General features: G+C 34.9%; 1 protein-coding gene across 4 annotated transcripts in view; it reads right to left on the bottom strand.

Annotated features, from left to right (window-relative positions):
• tbl1xr1a (tbl1x receptor 1a) overlaps positions 1-23,115 on the bottom strand; it is a 181,134-nt gene that overhangs the window by 46,469 nt on the left and 111,550 nt on the right. For 2 of the 4 annotated variants that reach the window (XM_039758810.1, XM_039758820.1), the window contains exons 2-3: positions 11,028-11,131; positions 7,895-7,934 (exon numbers count right to left, since the gene is read on the bottom strand). In XM_039758810.1, the coding sequence (XP_039614744.1) occupies positions 7,895-7,934; positions 11,028-11,069 (82 nt within the window). In that variant the 5' untranslated portion in view covers positions 11,070-11,131. The remainder of the gene's footprint in view (positions 1-7,894; positions 7,935-11,027; positions 11,132-23,115) is intronic. The other 2 variants (XM_039758828.1, XM_039758839.1) reach the window with 1 other exon arrangement.

Here is a 23,115-nt window from a genome sequence, read left to right as displayed (position 1 = left end):
AAATAAAATATTGACATTTGCCATCTCCACATCATTGCATTCAGTTTTTATTCACAATTTGTTTAGTGTCCCAACTTTTTTGGAATCCGGTTTGTAGTTAATAGTTTATGCACTTTCATTTTAGGCCTACTTACAAAAAGTTATTTTGGAGGTAAATCAAACTATGCACAGTATACCATCAACACCAATGCAAATGTATGCAGGGAAAACTGCATACTGGTTTATGGGAGGGGCTATGAAAAGCACTTCAGTATCCAAGAAAATTTATAGCTATATTAGAATAAGGCTGCCTTAAACTATTATTTTGTAAATGATTAATGAACTACTTTATCAAATAATCAGTTAATTTAACATCTAATTTTGTCTAAATAAACAGGGAGATTAATTTGTTATGTATTTGAATATTTATTGAATAATTAGTTAGAAATCATTTTAAAAACTCAGGAAATGAAAAAAACACAACCAAAATAACATCAACAAGAAGATAAAGAAGACAATACTGTTATCAAAAGATATTTAAGATGTATTCAATTAAAAACTGACTTATTAACATAACACGTCAACAGTCAAACTTGGAACAAGATCAAATAATTAAGCTTTTTGCTTTTTAATACCTCAGTTACAATGGATCCACTCTGACTCATTTTGCATGTATTAAAAAAAATCTTAAATGGAGATAGATGTTACTCATGGACATCATGAATGTAGGTGCTAGGCATATCTGGCATAAATAGGCTTAATAATGCTTGTAAAATTGAAATAATACCAACTGAAAGATGAAGGAGAAGGGCAACTCATATATCTTGAAATAAAGACTGAGGTGAAAAAAATATATATTTTACACTTTTGCAACCACAGAGAATTACATAACAAGATTTTTTAGGTAACAGTTCATTCTTACACTGTCTAATATAGATATGCAGTTTGTTCTGAAGGGGCAATGAGTGTACAACAAGCAATTTGTTTAAAATTCCCATCGCCTATTATTGCCATCATTGCATTCAAACATCTCTCTCTATTATAAAAAAAAATCCTGTGGGAGGGAATGACTAGGAGACGATACGTGATCTTCACGTTAAGATCATGGAAGACACTTAAAAGAGCCACGAGACTAAACAGATTGGCCACGGAGCGTCTTGCGGGGACCTTAAACATGAGACTTTGTGCCAAGAGACTGACCCAGGACCATCTCGCGATGACATAGAACATGAGATTCTTGCAAGACAAACCCTGCTTACAACCAAATAACAGCACGTGCAATAACACACTCAGTCTTGTTTTGGCTTTGAGCACACAGAGATCCAGAGATCACAGCACATTTAAAGCATATAAGGACAATACGTTATAAATGAAACACAGATGACTACACAAAGAAGAAAGCAACGTGGAGAAAACAGACTCAAAAGCGTTGGAGAGACAAAAAAGAAAAAGAATAATCTAGGTGCAAAATTCAGAAAAAAAGGAAAGTAATTTTCAGCCCGGAACAAGTGGAATTGAAAAAAAAGCATGTCCAATCCGGACGTGGGCGCTATTCACATGCAGAACAGGTTAGAGATTATGAAAGGAGTGGAATTCGAAAGGCTCAAAAAAGAAAAAAGATTGGCGCGATACACATGTGGAGAAAGTTAAAGAATATGAAAGTAGGAAAATCAGAAAGAATAAAAAAAAGAAAGTAAAGATTGCAGTAGCGCAAACAAACGGAAATCATTACTCGAAAAAGGGAAAGTAATCACCATGGAACAGATGTCATTGAAACAAAAGCAGGATAAAGCAAGGACAGAAATAAAAGACAGAGTAGAAAATAAAGTAAAATGTCATAAAGAGGTTAAAAAACAAGGGGCCAAACATATGCAGAGCAGGTTAGAGATAATGAAAACTGGAATTCAAAAGACTCATAGAAACACATGCAGAGCAAGACGCAGAATATGAAAGCAGAAAAAAATGACAGTGACAAAACAAAGAAAGTAAACATCGCATTAGCGCAAAGAAAGAGAAATTATTACTTGGAGAAATAACGAAAAGGCAAATAGAGATCGAATATATGGACATAGGTGATATGTCAGAAGTATGTAAATATTGTAAGGCAGAGAATTTTAAAAGCGGGGTTTACCTCACATGCATTTATTGGTTACTTTATAAAAAAAGATTATTAACTGCTGATGATGTAGATAGTTTTGTCTGTGCTGAAATTCCAAACAGAGAAACCTATCCTGAATTATGGTATGAAGTCATTAAACACATGTCTCATTGACCTCATTAAAAAGATTAAGCAAACTAGGACTCGAAAGATTCCAAATATTGTTTTTACAGAAGTTCTGAAATAAAAGTGAAACTAATGAAATAGCAATAATTCAAACAAAAAAAGTGTGTATCCAGAAAAACAAAAACAGGGGATGTCGAAGCGAAGCCCCCTAGTATTGTTTATAAAAATTGTAATGAGCTGGACTGAAAAAGCATGTGATAATCCATTTGTTTATTCTTGATGTTAAGTGCTTGAGCAGAGGAAAGGTGCTATATAATTAAAATATATTATATTATTATGTTCAGCAACTTTTCACTGTTTTCATAGCAACCTAACAAGGTGTCATAATCAGTAGGCACAATAATTGTGCATTAATAATCCATCAATAATCCTGTGGAAAAGGTTCTGTGCCACATGCAAATTAATTCATTCGAAACATAATTTACTAATAAATTACTGCTTCCTACATAGGAGGTATAGAGAAGAAATGGGAGAAAACTTTTACACCGTGCAATACTTCATTAGCGGCATTCAGGATAACTTGCATATTATACTTTCAGGGCGCTCTTTTCCGGCGATGTGAGGGTGGCTAGACATTCATAACATTACCCACACTGACTTGAGAATCTGGAAAAAGCCCAGAACCATTTTAGATCCAAGGCTCTTTAGTTAAGATGTGCTTATATTCATATTTTTTTTCAATAAGGCTGCTTAATATTGGGGAAAAATTTCGATGAACAATAAACTTGATGATGATGTGATAATGATAAATAATTTGATAAATCAGAGATTAAGGTTGTGCACTGTGCAGTATCACCAATTATACAAGCTGCCAATACAGATGATAAATTGAGATTTTTAGCTGTGTGTTTATTAAAACAAAAAAATTACAATAAAATTTTGCAAAAAAAGTAAATATGCTTTATGCGTAAATCAATTATCAAATCAGATTTCAGCAAAACCTAATAATCTAGACCTTGAGGTGCAATATCACACAGCAGGTAGCAGTATGCTTCAGGAAAATGGGAATCTTACTTGACTACTGCCTTTGTTTTACCTTCGCTCAGGATTCCAGTTTGTTAGCAACTCTGGTCTGTATTTGCCAGTACACTTGAAACATTTACCTAGATGACTACATACCACTTGTGTTAAGATCCTGTTAAAAGTGTCTGCCAAATGCGGTAAATATAATTAGTGTGAGGCAGGAAGGAAAACATTTTTAACTCCGCATTACTCTGTGTTACGAGCCAGTTAAATTTCTGAAATAAAATAAACACTCACTGACAGCTAAGTGCAGTCTGAGTCCATAACACTGGACCAGTCATTTACATCAGTAGCTTCGATCATATTTTTTGCATTGTCAGTAGAAAATACACAAGACCATCTTTGTATAAACGCCAGCTAGCCAAAGCCTCACGTAATCTCATAGCTATACAGTATTTTCAAAGTCACAGTCAATGAAGTGAACTGTCAGGCTTATGCAGGGCTCGGTTGTCCTGCTTGACCAAGATCGGTCGTGCAAGTTACAAATTCTACATCTTTCAGCTATTATTGCAGTCCAGGAGGTGACTTTAGAAAACTACATATGGGATGGAACAAGGTATCATTTCTTTTTTCAAGTTTTTTGATAAAGTACACAAGACTTTTTTTATTGGACAGTATTTATTGACACAATGACATTACATGGGTAGTGGCTAATGGCCTACGTTATTTCTTTTTGACGTTGAGTCACGGGAGACACACGCATTCAAAACTTTTGGAAATAAACGCCTGCTTTAGATGTGGTTCAGATTTTGTCTTCAGTCTGGTCATGCTGCTGGAACATTTTTGTGAACACCACCCTTTGTACTGCTTTTTATGACGGTGCTTCAAACAGTAGAAGAGGCTTGCTGTGTTCCCCCTCAAAGAAGCCACCTGAGTTTGTAAATGGTCTTCCCATTTGAAGCCAAAGTACTACTATAAGTCCGATTAAATAGCTCTTTTGGGCACCAAATCTTATTCCTTTAATCCAGAATTTTCTGTCTCAGCTATATCCATGCTATCGCTGCCTTTGCTAAAAGAGTTGATGGACATTGAGCTGCTGTTGCACCGGTTACACATATGATGTAGTTGTCTGCAATGACTGTCGGCAGCGTGAAACAGTCTCTGCTCTCAGCCTTTTAAATTTGTAGTTGAGTTACTTGCCTAATTTAATTGCAACTTGAGTTTATCACAGTAATAAATTTGATGCAGCAATAGGTTTACCGCAGAAATTACTTATTGCAGTAACAATAAAAAAGCAATTAATCGTTTAGCATTACTTTTCAATGTTAAAACAAGGATTTTGTTGCGCTGCACAGACTATGCATTTGCAATCTTTGCAGTAACAATAAAAAAGCAATTAATCGTTTAGCATTACTTTTCAATGTTAAAACAAGGATTTTATTGCGCTGCACGGACTATGCATTTGCAATCTAAAATGCAGTATAAACTGTGTTTCTTTATAAAAACGCCAACTTCCCAGCAGCAGCAACTCCCCTTGTCCTGTGCCACAAACTCTTGGAGTTTGGGCCAATTGTGTCAGTTGCACTGGATTTAAAAAACATCCTTTTACTGAGTCAGCTTGAATACTTATTGAATGTGATTTACTTACAATTTAATGACTGGAGAAAATAACTATATAAAATGTCTGCGGTAAGCTGGCACCCTGCCCGGGGTTTGTTTCCTGCCTTGCGCCCTGTGTTGGCTGGGATTGGCTCCAGCAGACCCCCGTGACCCTGTACTTAGGATATAGCGGGTTGGATATATAAAATGTAACTATGTTTATATAGGATGTTATTATGTCTCAATTTTGACAGCTTTGATAAGCAATTTTCTTTCAGATCCATGAGGTGACAGTTAAAGAGATAGAACATGACAGACCTGATATGAAGTGTAAAAATGCAGCTTTGCCAAAAACAGAGCTAGCAAGTACATTTAACGGACTAGTCTACCATATTTAGCTAGCCTGTGTACTGACAAATTATTTGACTTAAGCCCACTCATGAGTAATAAAAGTGGCAACTGACAAGTGAATTTAGCAGACAATTTATCCGTTATGTCCAAAGCAATACTGTGGCTTTAACTTTAATTCCATGCTAGTCATTAACATGAACTTCCCCAGTTAACAAGCTTCACAACACTAAAAGAACTGTCAGTTAAATAAAAGTAATGGATTATACTATATATAACACATTGGAGATTGAATTTTGCCTGATGTTTTGGGGAACTTTGTCCACTGAATGTAGTGCAGCTACTGCCATGATTAGTCTACTCAAAACCGGTGCAGTCAATGGAAACAAGTCAATGGAAACCAAAACGTGCCAGTAAAAAATGCAGGGGTGTTAGTTAGTTGATTACACTGATTAATTGTGATTAGCCTGTTGTAGAAATTCTTATTTTCTCATATCCTGCACCAAAAATCAAATTTATTGTGCTGTCCTACGTGGCCTAGAACATCAATTCTACAGGGTGAGGCAAAAAGAAGAACCACATTTCAAATGTTTATTCTACAAAAATGCTATAAGATAAAATAAATTTAATTCCAACAAAAGAAAGGGTATACAAAATAGATTTTTTTCCACAGTATTTTAAAAATTATGTCTTCAAGGTGGTGGCCATCATCAGCGATACACTCTTCAATTTCTAAATGTTTGCATTAATCGTTCAGCAATTTCAAGGGGAATAGCAGTGATTTCATGGTGAATAGCATCCTTGAGGACTTAGAGGTGAGAGTGTGTATACTTTTGACTTGAGATGGCCCCAAAAGAAGAAATCGCACGGAACGAGATCAAGCGAACATGAAGGCCACCCGACATCACCATACAGGGAGATCAGCTTCCCCGGCAACATCTCTCACAATGCCTGTTGAAACCAGGCATCCACCATATTCATTTCTTCCTAATTGGGACTGCAAAAAGTTCTCTAACATTTGAATGTAATGTTCTGAAGTGACAGTGACAGGTTGCTACCCCCTCCTCAAAAAAGTAAGGGCCTAAAAGGCCAAATTCTGCAACAGCGCACCAAACTGTAACACACTCACTGTGCAGTTCACGAGGGTTGGTTTCAGCCCAATAGCGAATGTTTTACTTATTTACGGAACCATTAAAATGTAAATGTTCCTCATCACTACACCGGACGATGGCATCTCAATGAACGGTTTGCAGAATGTTCATGCACAATTCTCTACAGCTCTCTCAGAGAGATCCTGCACTACAATCATTTTATATGGATGGAAATTAAGGTCCTCATGCAAAATCCTCCTCAAAGACATTTTGGAAATGCCTATGGCAGAAGCATGTTTGCATGCTGAGCATCTACAGTGCATCCGGAAAGTATTCACAGCGCATCATTTTTTTCCACATTTTGTTATGTTACAGCCTTATTCCCAAATGGATTAAATTCATTTTTTTCCTCAGAATTCTACACACAACACGCCATAATGACAACGTGAAAAAAGTTTATTAAAAATAAAAAAAATTATTAAAAATAAAAAAATTGAGAAATCACGTGTATATAAGTATTCACAGCCTTTGCAATAAAGCTCAAAATTGAGCTCAGGTGCATCCTGTTTCCCCTGATCATCCTTGAGATGTTTCTGCAGCTTAATTGGGGTCCACCTGTGGTAAAGTTAGTTGATTGGACATGATTTGGAAAGGTACACACCTGTCTATATAAGGTCCCACAGTTGGCAGTTCATGTCAGAGCACAAACCAAGCATGAAGTCAAAGGAATTGTCATTAGACCTCCGAGACAGGATTGTTTTGAGGCACAAATCTGGGGAAAAATTGATGCTCTACAGCTTAGATGTTTTCAGCCGTTCATACAGTCCGAGGATGGCCTGGAGAACTTCTGTTCAAAGTTGTACCTGTCTGTCTAAATTTAGCCACCCACTGAAGAACTGTTTTCCGATTTGGGACATCACCATTAGGAGGAATGCTGAAGTGCGTTCAGAAAGCGCAGTGTGTTGTGATGATGGATTTCTTGTTTTTGAAGAACGCTTCGAGAGCGAAAGCAAGGTGCGCACTGGACCAAGGCATGTTGCTGACTGAAAACTACCTTAAGAAATGTGGTACTTCATTTTGGCTCACCCTGTACAACCATACAAATGCTCGTCTCACATGGACTGGTCTATCCTTTAGCAGTATGTGGAAAGCTGCCAGCGCTGCTAAAGCAAATAATTTCATATAAAAGTACAAATCCTACCATTTCACTGAACAGTGCCGACTTGCAGTCAAATGTAACTGCTCATCTTATAGACAATGTAGTCTTGTCCTATATATTAGAAAAGGGATTAGTTTAACACATTACTAATAATCAATTAGTGGGTGACGTTATTAATAATCAATTTGTGGATGCTGATCATTAGCAATAAATATTGATAAATCATAAGTAAAATTTACCTGCAAAATATGTGGATTTGTATGTTAGTGTTAGCGGTGGTCAGTTTAGGGCTGATATAATAGTTTTAACGAGGGCTAACTTCAGTTGCTCCATGTTCAAGAAATTAACACCATCAAAGAGATAATTCAACAATTTACACTAAAAAAGACATTGTCTATAACACACATTACAGCTATTTTAACTTGACATGTAAGAAACTCATAAAACCGGTTAAAAAATGTTGATACTCACTGAGGTCAAACTTTTGAACAATGACTAAGGAACACAGCATCTGGAATTAACATGTTACAACTTGTGAAGTCAGTTATTCAGGTAACAACATAGCAAAGATCACTACATCCTTGAAAATAATGTCTCCAATTCAGCAAACAAGATAAAGCTGAAAAGAGGTTGGATGTGCCTTGAAACGTGGGGACCATGGATGGTTAAAGTCTGCAATGTGCACTTTAATCATATCTAAACTGTTGAATTTGTAGTTTAAAATGATGGAGCAGAAGGGTAAATCAAGCAAAATGGCTTTGTCCCAAACATTACGGAGGGCACTGTACCTGTCAAGTTAGCTAGACATTAGTGTTGCTGACATAAACTAAGCCCTTTTACATGTGTCCAGGAATTTTAACATAAAAAACAGCACACGTTAAAAATGTTACTATTGTATGGTTTTTTGAATAAATGCATGTATATATATTTTCTATGGGATTTTAACAAGTTTTTAGTAGGGCTGAGCAATATATCAAGATTTAAAAATATACTGGGATATAAGTAGAGAAGGATATGGATCGTTTATATTGAGTTTAAATAAAGTTTTGGTTTAAACTTGCGGAAAGCTTTTTTTCTTATCCCTTGCTGCCTGCTCCAGGCTTCACTACTGTGGTCTACTAGCAGCCCCAACTCCTGCTTGCATGCGTGCAAACAACTGTCTCGAAACACAGAGGGGCATGACATACAAGTTATAATTGAAGATGACTTAGTATGTAAAACGAAGAACAATAGTTCAATTATTTGAAGGTGATTTGGATGTCACAGGTCAGATGAAAAGCAGAATCGTATAATATTTAGGGAATGCCAAAAGGAAGTAGTTTTCAAAAAGTGGGAGCACTAACAATCTTATTCATTACTTAAAACAGTGGATGTTAAAGAGGTTGTTAAACTTAGTTACACTACTGCAATCACGAAGCATTTGCCACCTAAAGCACCTAGACCAAATCAGATGACATTGCAAGCTTCATTTACCCACGCCTCGCCTTATGAAAAAAAGGTGCAAAGTAATGTGGTGTCACTGAGGCAGTTGCTTACTACATAGCAAAAGGTATACTTCCCATCTCAAGAGTGGAAAAGGATGATTTTAAAAGACTAACCAAAGCGCTTGACCCATTTGCGAATTGCCCCGTAACAATTACTGTACTTTGAAAGAGAAGTGCTACCTAACATGTACATTTTTATTACTATTTAATTTAATATTGTTTCTTTGTATCAGTATACTGCTGCTGGATTATGTGAATTTCCCCTTGGGATTAATAAAGTATCTATCTATCTATCTATCTATCTATCTATCATTCATGACTGACGTACCCTTACCAACCTGATCATTAAATGAAAACATTTCGCATTGACAACCGATATGTGGTCACACTGCACCTGTGAGCCATATTTAAGTGTGACTATTCATTTCATTGAAGAATGGGAGATTAAACATGTGTGTCAGCAAACGAGCTATTTCCCTGAAAACCACACTGGTGAGCACATAGCTGAAGCTCTGCAAGATACTCTCACAAACTGGATCAAAAGAGGCTCATTTCTTTTACAGCCAACAATGGGAGCAATGTTATGAAAGCGGTGAAATCGCTGAAGTGGCTAAGAACATGGTGTTTTAGTCATCGACTTAATCTGGTAATTGGAAAGTGCTGGATTTTAAAAAATTAACGTTAACTGCTTAAGTGTTATATTTATCAAAGCCAGAATTAAGCAGTAAAATTGAGTTTTAAACTGCTTTGCCTTTACAGTGAGTTGTGTCAGTTAAACACATTACTTATTTCACAATAAGTTTAAATTTGCTACAGAATAAAATGTAAAATGCCCTTAGGCCAGACTTTTTTTTTGTTGTTTTTTTTTCAAAAATGAAATGTGTTTTACAGATTTATAAAAAAAAAAAAAAAAAATTTAAATTAACAAATTTAAATGCATGTCTAAGGTACAGTAGTTTCTTAACTTGCTTGTTAAAATATTGGAGAGCAAGTAAGAAACAGTTTATGTATTTATTTACATGGTTATTTTATTATTTAATTTACATTATATTTTAGCTGTAATGTAGGCTGTATTTTTAAAATAATTTCAAATTCATTTTCAGAACCCTTAGGCCTGCCATTTTTTTCTTACATTTAAACATTTCATTTACACTAAGTTCTTAACCTGAAAGCAGATACTGTAGTTCTTGTAGGTACTGTGGGCCTGCAAGTTCAAAATATATATTAATTTGTTAAATATTTCAACCTTTATTTTAATTTATAAATTCTTGTGATATCTTGTCTGGCTTTGGTTAACAACTATTGTACTCATTATAATATATCTAGATATATATTGTATTGCCAAACAATTGTCCATATTGCCCAGCCCTAGTTTTTACTCATACAGTCTAATTAGTTATCTGCTGTTCATGTATCTACTATATAAAAACCGTGTGCCTGGCACATCTAAAATGCCTATATGTATTTAATACAGTTTTTTATCATTTCAAAAGTCACTTATTTAAAAACTATACCTCTCCTAAGAAAATGGTGGTATAGTGGAGTTCTGGGTTCAGTTCCCAGCCTGGTTACTATCTGTTTAAAATCTATATGGTTGGGTTTTCCCAGGTTTCTTTGATATTTTAAACACATGCATAGTACATTAACTGTTGATTCTAAATTGGACTGACAAGAACAAATATAGGTATGTGAGTGAACCTCCAACTGACGTTTTTCTAGGAACTGACTAAAAAAAAAAGTTATATGAAGGAAATTGTCACAAATATGTCAACAACCTCTTTTTATTTTTACAGTTCCACTACAGTTATTTTTATGATTACTAGTTATAATCCCAGTCTAAAAATGCCCTGAATTATTCTGTTTAATTTGAGGAATTACTTGTCATTTTTCTTGTTCCAGATTGTTACTTATTTCATGAATGTTCCTGTGTTCATGATAGCAACCTCACCACCTTTAAAGCATTATAATCTGAAGCTTGAATGCAGTGTGGTGTGTACAACCTCACATTTGATATTTATTAAACAATTAAGGCTATTTTATTATGGTTTTTTTTCCCAAAATAATTTGCCATCAAAATTGAACATTTAAATCAAAAATAATGTAAAAGTATTTTAACAAACCTGATTCCTGTAGATATCGATACACCAAAAAGTTAACCTCATCACTGCTTATACTCATCTTTACTCCTGCTTACACCATGGGGTCACCACTAAGGATACAAAGCCTGCATGAAAAACAAAATACAAATAAAAAAATAAATAAATGGAAATTTTCCATATAAAATAGAATTGCAGTGATTTGCAGATTTTCTCCTGTTTCACCATATTATGTCTCCAAATCATTTATGCCATACCAACAAAAAAAACCAAAAAAAAACAAAGTCTTCTACTTACATTAATGAGGCTAAGTGCAAATCAAATCACACTGCTTGAGAAAGTAGCTTTCACAGTTAAGTGTATAATATCATATTTCATGAGTCAAGGATACACAAACCACAGTGTGATTTCATTTGAAATACTGCAGAAAGGTAACAAAGTGACAAAACTTCAGACAACTGAAACATTAAGCCTGTTAAAATAGAAAAAAAAATGGAAAAAAAAATCGACATTTAAAAACAAAATTAGGGCTGAGCAGTACCCCAGGGAGTATATGTGTCAAGTGATCAGTAAATCTGCAAAACATGCCAACACATCATTAACTTGACCTGCAAGAACTCATGCAATGACCGCCTTAAGTGTAAGTCACATCTCAGAAACAAAGAAATGAGACATAGTCAAGCAAATTTTGTATCTCATCAAATCACAATCATGAGTGCACTAAACAATTGTGAATTCAGACAAGATTTTGTTGCTGTCTGTGCTGACAAATAAAGAAACTCCATCCATTTTTAAACAAATATTGTAAATATATGGTGCTTTAGCAGAAAAACAAATGAGCTTAATAGGAACTTCAGTAAGTATAAAACACTGCTTGCTGAAACTAGAGAGTCCCTATAAGGAAAAAAAAAAAAGTAATTGACTATGATGTATTTTGATGGAGATGTCTCTCTAAGGTGGCAAAAAGAGGGAAAATAAGCAGCTTTATACTCATGAAGTTTCACTTTGTATAATGACTGTTTATAAAGACCAAAATGTTTACATTTATTTACCCTTGCAAGTACACTTGAAACAAATTTAATTTATTAAACATTTATGGTAAATGTATACTTTAAATTTATATTAAATATTTATGATAGTAAGTTTCAGCATTGTTTTCCAATTGCATTTTACATGCAATTTTAAAAAATAAACTAAAAAAATAATGTAGAGTTTTTTCTCCCCTTTGAACCAAAGTTGTACTGTAAATTTTTTGCAATGGACAAAGGGCAAACCAACAATACTTTAAGTAACGCATTTATACTTATTTAGCTTTCAACAATAGTTCTTTAGTGTGAAGCTAGTTAACTTGAAAAATTCATGCTAGTGACTAGCATTGAGACAAAGGTTACGCTTTGGTGTTTCCTTAGACAGAAAAGATAAATTGTCTGCTAAATGCACTTGTCAGCAGCCACCATTATTATTTGTGGGACCACTGTGTCAGAGCTGCATTTTCACCCATTGCCATTTATTTATGCAAGGTCCACAAACTTTTAACTCTTTAAATGTCACCTCATGGATCTGAAAGAAACATATTTATCAGCGGTTGTCAAAACTGAGCAGTAATAACATCCTACTGTATATAACATCCTAAATCAACCTCAAAGTTTTTTGGGTATTTTCTCCAATCATAAAATAGAAAATCACACTCAATATGCAATGATAAAACATATGCTTCTGAGTCAGACTTTTTTTTTCTTAATCAGGTATAGCTCACACAGTTCACCCAAACTGTGTGAACTTTGCCTTACTATACTGATGCAAAATGTCCAGAAACTACCAATAACTTATGGCCATTCCTACTTACCCTCAAGGACCACAGGAAAACAATAGGGTAATTACATTCTGGAACCTGACAAAACCAGCCACTATAGGGCACAAAGGCAGTACACCATTTGTTTCATCATGACTTTCAGCAACGCTGTCAGCCAGAAAATTATACACTCTACACAGAAGCAGAGAAAGAGGAGGTGGTGGAGCTGAATAGGTAGCAGTCTTTTGGCGGTTTGCCTTACTGTACTGATGCAATCAACAAATGTCCAGAAACTAGCAATAATTACAATAAAAATAATAATTAAAAATGAAAACAGAATTGCAGTCTTCAGGGAACTGAATAGCAATGTCATGCGGCTTGCGATTCTGGCCAGTACATCCATTTTGTTTCTGACTTATGCAGATGGTTTGCAATTTTTTCTTACAACCACCCTTTAAATAGTAAATAAATAGTTTGCTATTATAATTTCACAGGCTCTCGTGTGTTTTTTAACTCTTGCAGGGCCCTTTAAAGTTTGTTTTGATTGGTGCTGCTCCACATAGCTAATTCTTATGCATTCAATCACACGGACGCAGCATGCAGTTTCTGAGACTTGAAGATTAGGTTGTACTACTCTATACCTTCAATTAAAGTATGAATACCAATGACCCATGGAGACCAATAATATGTACACATTGTGACCACCATATGACCAATCTGACTTGTAGCTAAACAGCCAGTTCCAAATGGAGCTGTAAGTCAGTGTGTGACTGTAATACAATAAATTAAACTCTAAAAAAATGTTTACCTAAAAATTGTTACATCCTTTTTGTTTAAAGTATCATGTAGATGAAGTGGAAGTGTGACTTGTGGAGTACAGTACAGACAGGAGCTATCAGGAATTCTGTAATGACTCAAACTATGTATAAAAATGTTTAAAGCAAAGTATTAATAACATTTGCATGTTTGGTGCATTATATGAAAAACTTGTAGAGCTTTTGCTGCATTTATCAATGTCCTCTTTAAATCTGAACATCTCACTATCTGCAGCAGATGCAATATATGGACTTCTGTCTAAGACCATACAAAGTCTATGGGGAAAACTTGCATGCAAAACCTCAAACTGCCAAGGGTTTATGCACTTCAGTGGACACTTCTGAAACTGATATCCACAAGTGACTAAAGTTATAAGCCCCACATATCTAGAAATACATCCATGCAATGAAAACAATAATGACAACTATGTAAACTAGAAAAAACATACACATGCTCATGAATCAGGTTATTTCAAAAACAACAAAAAAGCATAATTATATCCTCTGCAACCATAGTCAGTTCAGTATGCAGTACAGATCATAAAACAGTAACTGTACTGTATTTACAGGAGTTCAGGTTTTCCACATGGCAGACAGTAGAGCTGCTGATGGCTACATAAGACAAAAATTCACAAGAGTAGTTTAAGACAGATAATGCTTGAAGCACATGTGTATATTTATTAAAAAATTTAAAAAATGGCATGAACAAGAGAGTGCCACTCACTTCACCTAACTAACCATAGCGGGTATCCTTATTATGTGCAGGGCTGCTTTTTAGTGTTCCTCTCTAAAGAATTAATGACTAAGTTTACAATTGCCACATTGTTTTCCAGCTTTACTCTTGTCTCAAAAATCTGTTTTTCACTATTACTGATTATTTGTTTGGCAATCATTTTTGTACTTTTAAAAGCAATTTGAAAACTGACCATGTTGCAGTTGCCCAGAACTCCAAAACTATCTATTTCTCTGTAGGCCAGCAACACACTATACAATTTTAAGTAACAGTATGTTAAAACTTAACAAAGGCAATTGCTGGATCGTATCACCTTATGAATATTGCACTAAATGACTAGAAATCACTGAAGACAACAGACTACATAACTCCTTCCCTCACAACTCTAAGCACAATTTCAAATTTCCAAAGTATCAGATTAACAAATTTTGTCATTCAATTAACTGTCTCTTTGACAGGGCCAATGGCTATATGATTGTTTTCTAAATATAGGGAGTTCAGCCATAGTCTTGTTCTACCTTTTTTCCCCATTCCATTCTGTCATGGTACAGCAGATATACGACATCTGACAGACAAGCACTCTATACAGTGGACCCTTGACTTACGAACTCAATTCTTTCGCGAGGGCTGGTTGTAACTCAAGTTGGTTGCAAGTCAAGACTATTTTTCCCATAAGAAATAATGGAAATACCCATAAAGCACACTTACTTAACCTTTTCATAATAAAAAAGGGTTGTATAATGTGCATAATTTACCAAAACACCAATAATTTTTCTAATGTACTAACCAAAAAGTTATAAAAGGTGCCTAGCCGACCAGAAACAACAATTTCATACTGTACTCACCATTTCATTTAGCATCTTTGGGCTGCAGGAAGGGAGGAGGAGGAGAATGAAATGGAAGGTGGTTATTGTTTAGAAGGAGCTTCCTTATGCAAATCTTTTCTTTGTAAAATTGTCGAGATGGTGGATGCTGTACATATTAGCGAGATCGGTCACACGAACACCACTCTCATATTTCCGCATAATTTCCTTCTTCGTTTCAATTGTGATCGCGGTTTCTCAAGTTAATAATGACAGTAGTCAAGCACTCAGTTCAAAGCTGGTCATGTTGTGAACTGATGTAATAATAAACTCCAAAGCAAGCCAGTGCTGACTCAGCCTGATGACATCATCATGTGCCGCGTCAGCCCGCTAGCTAACATCCCTTAACAATCGCTTTCTTTACCTTCGTTACCTTCTCTTCCTTCCTTAGCAATTATGCATCTTGCTTGCCATGGTCTTAGTGAATTATATATATATAGATAAATCACTGCACTGAACGAAATTACGTCCACAAACACATGTATCTGGGCTCCGACTGACGCTTACGAACGCTCTCGGCTGTTTGTTTACAATCGTGCAAGCGGATACACGTGACCCAAATCAAAACAAAAATTTTGGTCATAAATCAAGTTGTTCGCATGTCAGGCCGGTCGTATATCAAGGGTTGACTGTATTATTTGTGATCAAAAACACCTAGATTTCTTCTTTTCTTATTATAACATTGTACGTGTGACAGTTCATTCATTGGTTGTCAGCTCTAGCACTCACAGAAGCCCACCTCTACAACTTAAATCAGATGGGTCTGATTTTGTCAGAGTGAGTCACAGACCTGTCTGCCTGATCTATTGTGAATATCAAACTACATGACTGGTTGTCATGAAGCATGCTGCAATTGCCCCAAATTCAAAACGTTTATGTAAATGAAGGCTATACCTGAAAATGATAGGAAATGTGATATAGTATGGCACTTGCTTCACTTTTTCTACATTGGTACAAAAGATTAAAACATGTTTGTGTTGAGCTTAGCTTAACACAATCAAGTTAAACAAGTAGTTATCACTAGTCATGTAGTATGAAAGAGGATTAATACTCCACCCAAAAACATTTTTTTTAGTTTAATTTACCCAATGTACACTGCTCAAAAAAATTAAGGGAAAACATAAATGACACGTGGGATCGCGATAAATGAAATGTTCAAGAGTAAAAAATCTTTACTGAGTAATACTGTGTAATACGTTGAGAACAAAATGATATAACAACGGTCAATGGAAACCAAAATCACCAACCCATTGGGAACTGTATTCAACATAAACCTGAAAATCAAAGACAAACATTCAAATCAAAGACTGATTCAACTGGCATGAATTTCATCACAATGACTCCATAGTGTGTATGGCCCCCACATGTCTATATGCACGATGGACAACATCTGGGCATGCTCCTGTCCAGCTCTCCTTGTGTAACAGCCCATCTACTGGTAACTCCTCCATGCACTTGAGACTGTGCTGGAAGACGGAGCAAACCTTCTTACAATGGCATGACAAAATGTGCCATCCTAGAGGGACTGGACTGGAACTGGAACTGGACTACCTGAATTAACTGCAGATACCGCCTCATGCTACCAGTAGTGACAAGGACAGTAGCATAATGCAAAACTATAGAAGAATCAGTCAAGAAGGATAAGGAGAGAGCAATTGTCTGAGGCCACCACCTGCAAAACCATTCCCTTTATGGGGTTGTCTTGTTCTTGCCTCTCCTGTGCAACTGTCACTTTCACTTGCACCAAAACAGAGGCAGCTGTTTCACAATCGCCTACATATCCTAACTGGACAGATTGATATCCCCGAAGCTTAACTGAATAGATGACAGACTGCAATGATTAAGTGTTCCCTTAATTTTTTTGAGCAGTGTACTTTTCAGTGATGACCAACAAAAAGTTTTAATCTCATTTTTTTCATCTAGAACCGAGAGAAAAAAGTTGGTGATAGGATACAAGCCAAAAAGCAATCAATGCTGTACAATCGCAAATAATTTGAAAAATGTCAATAGGAAAAAAAGAAAAAAAATATCACATTATTCGCATAAACCACACATCACTTATGTAGATGTATGCTCAAAATGTGCAAAACACATGCTTTTTGACAAAATATTGTTAAATATATACTTGCTGAAGAATCAGCGCACATCATAAACAGGAAACTAAAACCTTAGTGAATTGCTTTTTTGACAAGAGGCAAAGTGAAAACGGTCATAGCCTTCATTTTTGGGTGGAGCATTCCATTAAGTGGTACCATTGCCATATAATGTAGCTTGAACTAAATTAGTAACAGACTAGAATGTTCTTCTCATACAAAAGACAGAAGAGCTATTTTGAAATGGAAAAAAAATTTAAAAAAAAACACACACAAGGCTTTCCTTTGCCAGAGAAATAATAAAAACAGGCTATTCAAAACAATCCTGTATCTGATTTTTGTGTACATTCAGAGTTACTCCAGGTACAAAGTTTATTTCAAACAGGTCTGTCACATGCAAATCGGAACATGTAATATACAGTCAATTCTCATTATCAGTGGTTTTATGTTATTAAAAAACCAATAGATGCTAAAACACTGACCTGATTGGGTGAGCAAATAGCAAGGATTTTATTCACCTTTTTTATATTTGGAATAATAGGCAGACTTTCTTCTTTACACTCACCTTTGTATTGATCCAAAGACGAGTTGCATGTAAAGTTGCCAGCAATGATACTGCAACTACTAAAAACTTATGCTAATAAAAAAATGTAAAATATAAAAATCAGTATAGATTAATTTTCCTAATTATAAAATACTGTTATGTTATGGATTGTACCTTTTCAATAAATTGGGTGTTCTTTCTTTTTTTATAAATATTACATATGTAAGCACCGACTTGCTGCTGCCCTGAATTTTGCACACACATCACTCCCAAACCCTTGTATAAAGTTGGCTAGCGCCAACTTTAATTCTCTGCCAGTTGCACTTCAAAAACTTTGGAACATCCAAATAAATATCTAATGCAAGTAAAGTTACATTACTGCTGGGTTTTATTTGAAAAACGTCCAATCAACATTGTGAAATGTAGCTTATCTGGAGACATTTTGAGGCAGTTGGTGATTTTAAAAATGTTAACACTAGCATCAGGAAACTCACCACTTCTAGACTAAGCCTTTTTGTATTTTTATGTGGTTAACTTGTATCTTCATTAGTAGTAAATAATGATAAATAAGTAGGAAATCTCTAGTATACTCAATTTATTTTGTTAGTAAAGCACATAAAGATTCTTGTTATCTCAATTTACTTACAAGAGCCTACTTGGCAAAACAACCTGCTATCAATGTTTGACACTACTGATGCATGCGTATATGACACTATATACAGTGGGCAGATAAGCCAATAAAAAGCACTTTCTCTTTGATTAACTCACTTTGTGAATGCAGAGAATCCCATTCTTGTGAAGGGCTGCATTTCCAAATATTGCCTTTGTTAAAGCTTCACTTTTTATGTACATGTTTAAAGCAACAGTTTCCAAGTCATAGGTGCATCACGCTTTACGAACACAGTGTGAACAAAAAAGTACAAATATTGAAAATACAGCAAAAGCACATATGCTACAAGTGTTCTCAGAGTGCGTCTTTTGTTGGTATTATATCACAATATATATATATATGACAAAAACCTTGAGCATGAAGTGCAGATACGCTTAATATCCTTTCAATTCCATGGGAAGTAGTATAGACAGATTTCCTTCCTTCAGTTGCCAATAATTATAATTACACTGCATTTTTTTAATTACACTTTGTAAAGAGTTCGCATTTTGTATTGGCTAAATATTAAAAAATTTGAAAGAGTTAATGCTAATTTTAATAATATTGTTAACAACTAGGGGGCTTCGCCCCCTACTTGCTTCTCTCGCCAACCCCCGTGTTTGGTTTTCCAGATTTTTTTTTTCTTTGAATTTTTGCTATTTTATTAGTTCATTCATCCATCCATCCATCCTCTTCCGCTTATCCGAGGTCGGGTCGCGGGGGCAGCAGCTTAAGCAGAAAGGCCCAGACTTGACGGGGGAATGTATATATTTATGGCAGCTCTGACCCATGCATATGCACCATTTTGGGGAAATTGGGAAATGACAAAATGCTTGATCAAGCAAGGAAACACAGCCAAACCAGCTAAATGATGACTTGTGTATTTCATAAAATTAAGCTATGTTGTAATATGCATTGATATGACAAACATATTACACCTAAAAAGTCATTAATATGATGTACATGCCGTATTTTAGTTCCCTTTCAGCCAATGCTATGTATTTGTACTTAAACCTTTTTGTTTTTTTATCAGTTTATACTGACTGCCTATTATTGAATATTAAATAACTGGCAAGATACTGCATCCAGTTTTCATATGGTATGGATGTATATACAAAAAATGCAGCAGTGTCCAGTTCTGCTAACGTAATCAGAGCACCTTACTGCACTAATATTGTAATAAAGGCACCTAACAAGAATGAAGCTGCTTTTGTTACCCATAATTCAATTCCATTCCATTAATGTATAAGTCATTCAATATGTGACTGGCAAACATCATGTCTCAATGACCTGAATCAACTACTGATAAATTTATTTTGAGGCAAAGTTGGTTTGACAGAATTGATGGTGCTGTACATGCTGGCTGGCTTGTTGGTAAGGTAACTGGTTGACCCTCAGTTTTTCATATGGCCTGTACTACTATGTGCTAGGTGACAGTGGTTACCCGGCCATATGATGGGTCCTAAAACATGTCCCAGAACCCCACAGTGTACAGGAGAGTCACTATAACGCTGCACATGATCTTACGCTTTAAGGGCAGTATTTAAGGCACTCTCAAGTACACACATTTACAAGGGGGTTGTGATTTACAACCATTAAATTATGCAGAATTGGTCCAGATTTAATCAGATTTTTTTTTTTTTTTTCCATGAGGAAAAAAAAGTGAGAAACAGGTTTAGCGAACATGAAAGAAAAATTAACAATCCTGGGAAATGTTCATTGTCCACAAAAGTTGATATATACAGTAAGTATACACATAGCAGTACTATTAGTGTTAACATAATTTTGACTCACCTTGCATAAATCCACCATTAGCTGCAGGAAAACTTTCTACAGACATAGACTGAAAGAGGGGCAAAGAGGGGAAAAAATACCTATAAACTTATTAATCTGAAAATAGGTTGTTGGATAATAAAAAAAAAATCTACAAGATTAATTTGTATAATTTTCTTTTACAGTATTGGTTAGGCAGTGGGATCTTTCACCTTTATTCCAAGAACAAATAAAGACTCCAACATATTTTTGATCCTGAGTAGTCAATGTCTACATTTTTGCAGGTATAAAGGCACTAGATCTGAATACATGATTCACTGAATGAATTACCACTGGAATTCCCAGTAAGTATGGGTCACAAGTTTAGGGTCTTGACTGATCTCCTATCCTTGGAATTCAATACCAATACCAGTGAAATTTTACCTTACTCGATACCTTCCAATACCATGGCAAAAACAACTTCAATACTGAAATTAAGAATGTTGTGCCTTTTACTGTAATGGAATATAAACAATATAAATACTACCAGTAACAATAACTTTAAAATACTGGTATAACGAGTAACAAGTAGTTACCCAACTATCATTTAAGTAAACAAGTATTGACATTCATAAACATGAAAATACAATGCAGGGGCTGACCTCTAATGTGAGGCAGAAAATGAGACTGCCCCAGTGTAACAACAAATGAGGGTTTACAGTGTTGTGGGAATTCAGCACAGGGTTTATAAAAAATGCTATATCATGATCATATCTGCCATTGTGAGATTTTATATTTGCATAATTGGCAGGTTAAAAAATATTATTAGAGTAATATTCAACAGATGAGTCAAATTAATTCAGTTTTCTATTATCAGAAACTCATGGTTCTTTAATTTTCCAAATCAGCCCTCTTTTTATTAAAATTTGTCCTTGCTTTAAAGCTTCATGTGTGAAATCAAACTTGAAATTAGTTTCACATTCATCCTTTATTTTCAGAACTCCTGTAAATGGCCTTTGTTTCACGGTTTTCAAAATTTTTTTGCAAGAGTGATCAGACTTTGTTATTACTTATGCCTGAATTAAAAAAAATAATTAGGTTGGCGTTACCTGTACTCAATAAATTTGTAACTATGAGGATGAATTACATTCTTCAATGTCCCATCTAAATATATTACATATGTGACTTATATGTTATACTCATGAACATCAGTTTGCCTTCAAAAGAAAAACAAATGACACAAATTTAGTGTTTGCAAATTGATATTTAGCAATGAAGCATGCTGTTTTGCTTGTCCAGCTAACTGTATGATTTGGCGATTATGCATCTCTATTAACATGGTGCACATCATATTAATAGGGAGATGTGCCGTATCCTTCTGAAATATCAGATACATTTTGGTATTAACTAAAGGAACAGCTCATAGTATCACCTGTTAAGACAAGCCATATGGCCACTTTGTTTGATCCTTTCCTCAATATTTTCTAGCTAGAACTGTTGTTAGTGTTTCCAATCCTCCCACAGATTGATATGGGATGTATGTGAGGGTACCCTCCATAATATTAAACTGTACAGAAAATAAATGGATACTTGGACTAATGGACGTCAGTAGGAGCGCTAATAGCAATCAAAGAATAAATGTGAAGCCTACATTGCTTTTTTGGGGCTGTGTATAACTTGGATGAGTGATGTAACGTGTCACCCTGGAAAAGAACTATGTCCATATAAACTGAACCAGCTTTCTAGAAAAGATGTTAAGAAAATGTTTTCAAACTAGAGATATTTTGAAATAATTCTGCTACTGTCATATATGTGCCCAAATATGTTCGATTACTCAAGTCTGTTGACTCACTCATCATTAACACTAAAATTAAGTCTAGAATTAAATGTAGCAATTGTGTCTTTCACTAATCCATCATGGATGCTCCCTTATCATTTAATCACTTTTTTATGTGCTTTCATCTGATTTTAGTTGCTGCACTGATGGATTTAAAAGCTCCAATATGCATTGTAATTGTGGAGTTTGATGATTTATTTACTAGTGGCATAGTACAGTTGCTAAAAACACCCTAACTAAAAATCTTCATCTAGCTGTGCTCCCATTTGGCTACTCAAAAATGTGCTCCAATTTCAAAGCAGTCCCATTAGCAGTGCCAAGAAATTACCCAGTGTAGATATTTTAAAATATCATATAAATTTTATTTTAGAATGAACAAGGCATATAGAGTTTTCATTTGGTCTTCACTGTAGCCTAGCCATAGGTAAATAGAGAGCAACTTGGTATGAATCTTATCCCTGCCAATACTGTAGAATCATTACTGAAAAAAGATGAATCCAAAGACATTTCATCCCTATAAGAGTCACTGTATGTATAGGGTTTTATTAGACAAGGGTCCATTTCAACCCATCTTGTTTCCAGTGCCAACCATAGAAATGTTTTAAGTTTTAAAGTTTACAAAATTACATTCTAAAAGCAAGCAAAACATATACAATTCAATTTCTGTACTGATATCAAATTAGATAAAAATGGCATCATCAATGGAATTTAATTTGTCTGGGATTTTTCAACTTTAAACATAGCAACTTAGTTTTACAAGTCAAAAGATTTTCATCTTTCAAATATAATATATTTAATTTTGCCACAAAAAATTGTATTTTAAAGTGAAGTTTTTTTTTTTTTTTATATATTCTTGTGTTTTAAAATGGCAGTGATGAATGCTAACTCAAATCCTATGATTTTTCTTTCTTACATAGCACCTACATATCACCTGTTACATTCTGTGTTATTTAACATAGCCTACAAAGGTTCACAGCGAGTGGCAGCATGATGCATTTTTTGAAGCAGGCACATAAGAGTTTTATTTAACATTC

Source organism: Polypterus senegalus, chromosome 1 (assembly GCF_016835505.1).
Source record: "Polypterus senegalus isolate Bchr_013 chromosome 1, ASM1683550v1, whole genome shotgun sequence".
Taxonomy (NCBI): Eukaryota; Metazoa; Chordata; class Cladistia; order Polypteriformes; family Polypteridae; genus Polypterus; species Polypterus senegalus.
Note: the sequence above shows the minus strand (reverse complement) of the source record. Positions and strands in the feature narration are given on the sequence as shown.